Source organism: Primulina eburnea, chromosome 12, assembly GCF_022965805.1.
Source record: "Primulina eburnea isolate SZY01 chromosome 12, ASM2296580v1, whole genome shotgun sequence".
NCBI classification, from domain to species: Eukaryota; Viridiplantae; Streptophyta; class Magnoliopsida; order Lamiales; family Gesneriaceae; genus Primulina; species Primulina eburnea.
This window is the reverse complement of record NC_133112.1, coordinates 10609822-10619215: the sequence shown is the minus strand read 5'-3', so window position 1 is coordinate 10619215 and position 9394 is coordinate 10609822. Positions and strand designations below refer to the sequence as shown.

At 35.3% G+C, this 9394-nt stretch overlaps 2 protein-coding genes across 2 annotated transcripts; one reads left to right on the top strand and one right to left on the bottom strand.

The window, feature by feature from the left end:
* Positions 1-1875: 1875 nt before the first annotated feature.
* Positions 1876-6281, top strand: LOC140807328 (F-box only protein 6-like). Its single transcript, XM_073164135.1, has 2 exons — positions 1876-2087; positions 4758-6281. Exons 1-2 carry the CDS (start codon positions 1933-1935, stop codon positions 6004-6006), a joined length of 1404 nt encoding a protein of 467 aa, XP_073020236.1. The 5' UTR covers positions 1876-1932; the 3' UTR covers positions 6007-6281.
* A 356-nt stretch (positions 6282-6637) lies between these two features.
* LOC140807477 (uncharacterized) lies at positions 6638-8131 on the bottom strand. The gene is made up of 3 exons (XM_073164330.1): positions 8002-8131; positions 7455-7611; positions 6638-6836 (listed from the first exon to the last, which is right to left on the bottom strand). Exons 1-3 carry the CDS (start codon positions 8002-8004, stop codon positions 6790-6792), a joined length of 207 nt encoding a protein of 68 aa, XP_073020431.1. The 5' UTR covers positions 8005-8131; the 3' UTR covers positions 6638-6789.
* Positions 8132-9394: the final 1263 nt, after the last annotated feature.

The following is a 9394-nucleotide window of genomic DNA, read 5'->3' as shown; positions in this document are numbered from 1 at the left end:
ACTTAATATGGTGTGAAATGTTTGAAAGAAAGTCAAGGCGTTCCTTTGCATATTTTACACACGAAAACAAGTTGAGATGCGAAGAACGTCGACGTAGGAGGGGACTTGCTGAATTTTTCTTCAAACCCAAGGATTCCTCCTTCAAAATCTCGTGTGCGTGCGTGGTGCTGTTAGGAGGAGTCCTAGTATTTTTTGTGAGGGTGGGGCGAGAGTTGTGAGGTGTGGGGGTAGGTTTTAGGCTTTTATTTATTAATTAAAACTCCTAGCATAAGCTTAGACCCATTAACATGATATACTAGGTCCATTAAGCCTCATCAGCTAATATTTAAAATATTTTTTTAGAAAAGGTTGTCAAATATTAGCCGAGTTCTCGAAAAGTTCATATTTTCGTCTAAAATCGAATACCATTTCAAAATACGACTCGACTTATAAAATCACCTCAAAACACCCCATTTTTGCAAATATCATATAAAATACACCACACATTAAATGATTAAAAATAATTATTTAATAAAAATATTTCTCCTTATATGGTCACCAGTCTTCGCACCTCGATCACTTAACAAATAACCTTTAAAAAACTTTTTTATGTATTAATGTGGAAAACTGCATTTTAGACATGCAAATGTGCACACCATATTTAATTCATGTAATTAAAATAGTTTAATTAGTCATTTTCCTTATATTCACATGAAGTTAGTGACGTTATCGCATTTTGGACCTTACAGTCTCATTAGAATCATCAGCAACTTTATCTTCTACAAGAATGTATAGATTAACAAATAAAAACAAAGTTACACAAATAATTACAATAAACACAAATGAGAAAAGATAAACTTAATAATAACAACCAAAAATAAATTTGAAAAAAAAAACTTATTATATATTTATAAAATTTACTAACACTTAAATGATTAGAAAATTGGGAACTAAAATCCAACTGAATATATATGCTTTAAAAAAAAACCACCGAATTGTACAAAGAACCGAAATTTGGAAGGCAAAAACTTGTATGAGACGATTTCACGGGTCGTATTTTGTGATACGGATATCTTATTTGGGTCATCCATGAAAAATATACTTTTTATGCTAAAAATATTATTTTTTATTGTGAATATCGGTAGGATTGACCCGTCTCACAGATAAAGATTCGTGAGACCGTCTCACAAAAGACCTACTCAATTTGGAAATAACTGTACGAGAATCAAGCACTATAACATTACTTCTAATTTCAGAAACATTTTGAAAAGTTATTCCAATTAAAATAAAAATCAACTTAACAACAATAAGAAAAACGAACCCTGAAAATTGGAGAAAATAAGTTGACAATAATGGGAGAGCCTACAAGAACAAATAATAATCTAAAAATCCATCAGAATTTCAAAAGAGAGAAAAAAAAGCTAAAGAATACTACAAAGCCTAAAATGTGGTCCTCCTCATTGAAAAATAAATAAATTCGTACTTAACTTATAGAAACAAATTAAATTAATATAAATCTCGAGATTTGTAATCAACTTATATAAAAAAATATAATAAACCCAACTTATAGAAACAAATTAAATTAAAGTATAATACATATCAATCCATGAATTTAATCTACATAATCTGATTAAATATAAAATAAATTTATATTCATTTGAATTTGGAGGCTAAATAAAACCAATCATTAAATTAATCAAAATTTAGAAATAAATGAAAAAGGGGCAGTTTAGGCAAACAAAAACATCGAGAGGAAAGAGTGCGTACATGGTCAATACTAATCGTATGGCCACAATAACGTGGCGACAGACGATTCGCCAAAATAATAATAATAATAATAATAAGAAAAATAGGAAGCCTCCGATCGACGAGCTATAGATATTACACACAAGCTATAGAGAGAGAGAGAGAGAGAGAGAGAATGGAGGGGGTGGGGAGGGTTGTGGTTATGGGATGATGGAAAGGGTGGCCATGCTAAGGCAACTAATTGTACAATTACAAGAGGTTTTAGAACTCTACGGTTCTCCTCCCGCTGCTGCGGTTCCTTCCAATTACTTCCTTCACTTTCAGCCTCGACCTCAGCCTTCGCTTCAGCAGCAGCCCTTGAGGTCTGTCATTTCTGGGTGTTTGCTTCGGATTTATGCCTGGTTTCTCGATGATTGTTGCTGCTTGTGGTATATGTTTTGAAGGGTGTCGATTTTGGGTGTTTCAAAATTTTATTTTATTTTTATTTTGTGCAACTTCTGATTTACTGGGGAGGGGAGTTTCGTATCCCAAAAACAGGAGAGAGTTTAAAAAATGGAAATTTGAATATAATTTGCCCGCCCTTGCCTCTGTGATGTGAATTTAGGAATTATATAGCTGTATATGTGTTAGAATTTGTATGTACATATGGATGTAGACGTTACATACATGAAATTTTGAAATATTCTGCACTTTTTAGTGCAATCTAGAGAGAGAGATTTTAGGTATGCCTAAAAGCAAAGGGAATTTTTTTTGCTGAAACTGGTATATGAAGCTCCAGCACATCCAAGGATACGAAATTCCGGGATTTGAATTGAATTATTTCATGATTCCATCTTTTAGTAATCATGCCTTATGTTGTGTATCTTGGTTGAGTTAAAAACCATCGATTGGTTTGTAGCTAATATATTTGCATAGAATCATCTGTTTAACTTCGTGTCTAATGCATAAGTTGAACGTATTTCGGTTTGCTGACTTGTATCTTTATGCTAATTGTTTGCTCACTGTCACCAAAATGTGCATGTTCTTACTCTTATGTGTATTCATATATATTAAGGGAAATTATGGATCAGGGCATGCTTTAATAGAAAGAAATGTTTACCTAGGGTGGAGGGCTGGGTTGGTATATTTGCTGTGATTTCAAATGCTAAAATGAAAACAGCTTATTCTTGCAGGGACAACACTCAATGATAATAGCTCTGTTGAATTTGTGTGTTCTAGTCACTCTGCTCACTGTTTTTCAATATGTCCGATGGAGCATAAATAACATAATCTAGTTAAATTTCCACCTTTAATAAACAGCTATATGTTGTTTATTTTACTGGTAGGTTTGTCATTTAGGCTATGTCGACCGATTTTTGGTTATTATTCAGTTGGCCTGTCAATTGGGCTCTGTGAGCTGAGTTTTGGTTAGCAGAACGGATCCCGTTTTAAAAGCTAATTCTTTTTGGCAAAGTTGAATCCATTACGGTCCCAACAGACAACTACCTCTAGTTGGCTTTCAAAATTATTTGAGTTTTTGTGTGAGCGCGTACTGCATAAACATAAGGATATATCTAATGTCGACAAAATCATATATCCATAAATAATGGGATTTTGGTGCCCAAAATTTCCTCAGATACATTGGCTTGAGCTAAAGCTTCAGTTGTATTACAATTGACAAATATCCTCTCTATATCATCACTTATTAGCCTTGATCTTTGTTTGAACACGCTTTCAGTTTTTGGAGCTGCTACATTGGGAGAGACTATAAACAAGCTGAGCTTGTCGCCTTTAAAACACATCCCATAATTTAATCTGGCTAAATAATGAAAGTCCAAACACAATTCAGCTCACAATTGTCAGCCTCTGCTCAATTTTTGTCAGAGTGGCTGGCCATGCTTGGCCCAACCTGACCCAAATGACAGTTTTATTTCCAGGGTTTGAGATCATTTTTCTTGTGAAAGCGTCTGTTTATATTGATATGTTGTTTTAATGTCAACACTTCTTGCGATTATACATTTCTACATTAAATGTAGTGTGCCCCATTCGGTTGACCTGTTATAGCAAATCTGGACTTCACTGGAGGCATGTGCCTAGGATGTTTGAAACCTTCACTTTTGTACCCATACAAGTTTGATCGACGTATCCTTGCATTGAAGGCACTAACTTTCATTGATATGCAATTAATACTTCAAAGTTTATGTAATCATTTTGACATCATCCTATAAGTCCCTTGCTAAGTTTCACCACTAACCAGTTTTCGTCATCCTGGACTTTTACTTGTTACCTGCCTTTTGATTATGTTCGTCGGCTCTACCAAGAATTTTTTTATGATCAGATATATAAAATTTAATTACATGCATAAACAATTTAATGTTAAATGCAATCTTGTAAATGGCGCGAGGCGGTGGTGGGGTGGGACTGCCTGTGGTTGAATTTTTTTAGCAATTTTTTATAGGTGATTATATATAATCATGCAATGTAATTACAAATAATCAGAATTAATTTTATTGATAAAAAAGTTGCATACAATATAAAGAAATACAGACAAAATGCAGATAAATATATAAATGCAAACTGACTAGATAATTAAGGTGGTTGCTGAAGGCGGAGGCGACGGCTGGAGGCGTTTAAGAGTGGACTATTGAAACCAAAAATAGATAAAAAAGAGAGTGAGATTTGTTTTTATTATATTTAATGTTTTTTAAATTGAATGGATTTTGACTGGTTTTTAAAATTATTTGACTTTAACTGGTTTTTAAAATTATTGACCGCCTCAGCCGCCCTCCACCGCCTGCACTCCCGCCTCACCTGCCGGATAGCCTCGGACCTCCTAGAAATCTGTTTAAATGTTAAATGCGTACTCTACCTTCTGTTTAAACTTTAGATGCCAGTGTGCTGTCTGGGCTGTATTTGCTTTCGGAAATGACATTTCTGTTATGCAGTGTTTTTAGTTATTCTCTCTATAATTCTTGTTTTGTGCTTCTATGAGAATAACATTTATCCTGGTCTTTTGACATTAAGCCTCTAAACGTACGTCGTTTATTATGCAGATGGTGTTTTTTCAATATAGATGGTAGTTCTTTAGAAGACGGTTGTTATAATCTCACTATGACTGTTGGTAAATCTGAAAACTTGAAGATGATGGAACCTGGCAAACCACCACCCACCAAAAAACCTCGTAAGGAACGCAATAGAGGGAAATCAACCGCCACAACAAGCTCCACTGAAAGCATGGATCAAACCATCTGGAAAGAATTTCCAGATGATCTCTTTGAAGTTGTGATTGCAAGACTTCCAATAGCAACATTTTTCCGTTTCCGTTCGGTTTGCCAAAAGTGGAATTCATTGCTGACTTCCCAAAGTTTCTCCCACCAATGTACTCAAGTCGAGCAAGCCCAACCTTGGTTTTACACCATCACTCATGAAAATGTCAATACTGGAGCCATGTATAACCCATTAGCAAAGAAGTGGCACCATCCAACTGTGCCTGCCTTGCCAACAAAATTAATCGTACTTCCAGTGGCATCAGCAGGCGGCCTCGTATGTTTCCTCGATATAGGCCACCGGAGCTTCTATATTTGCAACCCCTTGACAAGATCCTTCAAGGAGTTGCCAGCTAGGTTTGTTAAGGTCTGGTCTCGTGTAGCAGTTGGAATGACTCTGAACGGCAGATCTGCGGACTCGGGATATAAGATCGTTTGGGTTGGTTGCGAGGGGGAATTTGAAGTCTATGACTCGGCAAAAAACCACTGGATTCGCCCTGGAATCATGCCCTCGAATATCAAGCTTCCACTCTCACTGAATTTCAGGTCTCAAGCAGTCACCGTTGATAGAAAACTCTACTTCATGCGCTCAGACCCCGAAGGGCTTGTGTCCTACAACATGGACACCGGGATTTGGAAGCAGTTTCTTATCCCAGGTCCTCCCCATCTCAGCGATCATACATTAGCTGAATGTGGAGGGAGGATCATGCTCGTGGGGTTGCTGACTAAAAATGCCGCCACATGTGTCTGCATTTGGGAGCTGCAAAAGATGACTCTTTTGTGGAAGGAGGTCGACAGAATGCCAAACATATGGTGCTTGGAGTTTTATGGGAAGCACATTAGAATGACTTGTCTGGGTAACAAGGGCTTACTCATGCTATCGCTGAGATCAAGACAAATGAATCGGCTCGTTTCCTATGATTTATCGAGCAGGGAATGGCTCAAGGTGCCTGGATGTGTGCTGCCACGCGGGAGGAAGAAGCAATGGATTGCTTGTGGTACTACATTTCACCCTTGTTTGACGGCATTGGCTTGATTTTCCTTTGGTCTGGATCTAAATTTACCGCACTTGAATGGTAGCTAGATCTCAAATTGGTGCCAGTATTTACTGCTGTAGGTTCGACTGCTGAATTTTCTCCTTATGGCAACCTTACGAGTTCTACATCATTTACCTTATGTCTTCAATCTTCTTGTAATCATCGGATGTATTTGTGTTTCTATAGCCCAACGCTTTTATCAAATAATCATATTGTACATTTTATCCCAACAGTTAAATCTTATATGAACCAGGAGTTGATTTCTTTTCTTGAAGAGAATGCCTGCGTCTTTTTACTTGGCATCTTTCTCAACTTACTGATTTATTATACTGCTCGTGCATTTGCATACCAGCGATTTGGGTAGACACTTGTAATATAATAGTCAACTCATGGGCACCCAATATGTTCCAAAAACATATCTTGAAATATCACATACCATCGCACTAGTGCATTAGAAAATATCGTAAAAATATTTAATGTTTCCTACGAGGTGTTCTCCATATCAAAACTAACAAGGAAGAAAACAAAAATCTACAATTATCATTTTACTCGGATTCAGCTATCTGCATTGAATATTTATATTATTATATATAGAACTTTAAATTTTATGATTTTATAAAGATTATGTCGTAACATAATAAAGGCTTAAATTTAATTATAATAGAGAAGAGTACATTGTAACATAGAAAAGGTCTGTCATCTACACTCAGAAATAACCACCACAAAACACTGAAGAAAAAGTTCCACCTTCTACAAGCCAAAAATCTCGACCGTGATTGAGATTAAGCCATCCCTCCACTTGTAGCTGTCCTGATTATCTGAAACAGCGCTGTAGATACACAAGCAAGACAAAAGGGTCAGTATGTTTGATTTATACGGGACTAGCAAAGTAACATAAAGAACACAGCTTTATTACAGATGAAACAGACGAAATCACAGGTATGTCTCAAGCAATGGCAAGCATACCAAGTGAAAACAATTTCTCAAAACCAGGAGAAGATATCAAATTCGGATGCTGGTTTGCTCATATATCTTTATTTAGAATCAACATGACACTGCATTTTCTAAATCTAATCTAAATGTTAAAAATTGCCAGGATCACAAGGTTGATTCGAAGAACAGTGAAGCAAATAACAAAAATGTGGATAAAAAGCCTTCCTGATCATATATGACACCTTAATCATCATCAAAAACCTCGTGTCTATTTCTCTAAAATTTGTAGTCAGGAGTATTGAAGCTCATCACTAGAAAACATCTATGTATCCTTAATTTGATAGTTCAACTTTTTCGGTCACAAGAATTATACTTCCATGGCCTAGATAACATTCAGTTTTAAATCACCAAACTCGTCAGTAAGAAAATTGCTTCCAAAACATCATACAGTTGCATCAACAAATCGATGATCATCCGAGAAGTAAGTAAACGGGCAAGGATAAGAGAACTTTACATGATCCAATTACAACGAAAATGAAAAACCCCAGCAAGATAGGGCCAACAGGGTAGTTGTTTCCCTTCTTTGTGCTAGTTTCGTAGACTGCACCACGCTTGGTAATATTCTTGTCAAACTTCTCTATCTTCCTGTCGGCAAACCTCCTCGATGTTGTCTGCATAAGAACGTACACATCATGCATAAAGTGAACTCATAATAGCATATCCAGAGAGGGAAAACAAATAACAGGCACGGATCAAAAAATTTAGTACGTAAATAAAACAAATGCAAATACTGAATTCATGAACAGGAATTTCTCATCAATAAGGTACAATTCTGAAGGCTGCACGACCTACATTGTCGCTCAACATTAAGAATACAATATAAAATCACAAATATTCAACCTGGCCAGTAAATCTCACCTAGATCACAAAGCCATAAAACAAAAATAAATTATTAAAAAAAAATCAACACAGAAGAAATCACAATCACAAACTCAAAATCTAACAAAAAGGAGACATTAAAAATAAAGACCGAAAAATAGAGTAAAAACATGAATTCATACCATGATTGACGAGATCGGTTGCTCGAAACGAAAATTGCCGCAGGTATTGCAAGTGATTTTGCCTCCGGCAAAGGTGAAATAGCACCGATCTCTTTATTTTTATTTTCTTTTTTATTGTTTGGCTCTACGATTCGACGCTGCAAGTTTTTATATAGGAAGAAGAATCCAGTCCCTACACGTGTAGGAAGAGTCACCGCCTATCTCGCGATTGGGTCAAACGCGTGGTGACTTGACGTGGCATTCATCTATTGGTTGGTTCAAGAACCTGTTAATAATTCTTAATAATTCCCAATTAATGGTATCTAATTTATATTATCCATAAATAAATAAATTATGTGGATTGTGTTGTAAAAACTCTAACATTTATTAAATTCGATTTGTTTCTGTTTGTTAATTAATTTTAAAAATAAATTAAATGAATGTGTTGTAAAAAAATCAAACTTTATTTTTTTTGAAAGTAAATCTGTAACGCTCCGAAAATTTTAAGGTCCACGTAAACCACATACATGCAATTATTAAATTCTCTTGTATTTTGATTAAATATTTTAATTACATTAATTAATTATGTTATGCATAATTGTATGTTTAAAATATATTTTTCTACATTGTTGCATTAAAATATATTTTTAAGGTTATTCGAGTTGCAATCGAGGAACGGAGACCGATGGCTGAAAAATAGAAAATGGTTTTATTAAATAGTCGTTTTTATTCATTTTAATTAAGGGTGATGTTTTTTATTATTTTTTTGAAAATATGGGGTTTTGAGGTGATTTTATACGTCGGGACGTAAATTTTATCGATGTTGGATTTTCAACAAAAATGCAAACGTTTTAACAACCCGGCTAATAAATTCACAAACTTTATTTAAGCAAAATTATTTTTAATATTTTAATTAATCACTAATGAGCTTAAATGGGCCTAATTATATGCTTTATGGGCCTAAGACTTATTAGTAATTAATTAAGAGTATTTAAAGTACAAAAAAAACCCTTCCCCACCCTCATTGTTACATTGTTACACGCCACACACCACCACCAAGATTTCAGAATTTCTCCCCAACTTCACACGATAAACACACACCTTTTTGAAGAGAAAAATCCAAAGCTTCAAGAGTTTGTCAAAGCCTAGGCCCTCCTCGTCGTCGTTCTTCATCGTCAACGTAAAATCGTGCGTTTAAAACGCAAAGGTACGCCATATTCTCCTTTTACTCATCTTTCACATCATATTATGTGTTTGATGAAAGAGGACCGGTTACGGTGGCCGGAAGCGCAACGGAAGTCAAAAATTTTAAAATTTAGAGCAAAATTTCGGCCACCCCATATTTGTGCAATATTTACATTCAAACACCATAATACATACATAGGGTGTTAGAAGTGATTTACCTATCAACTTT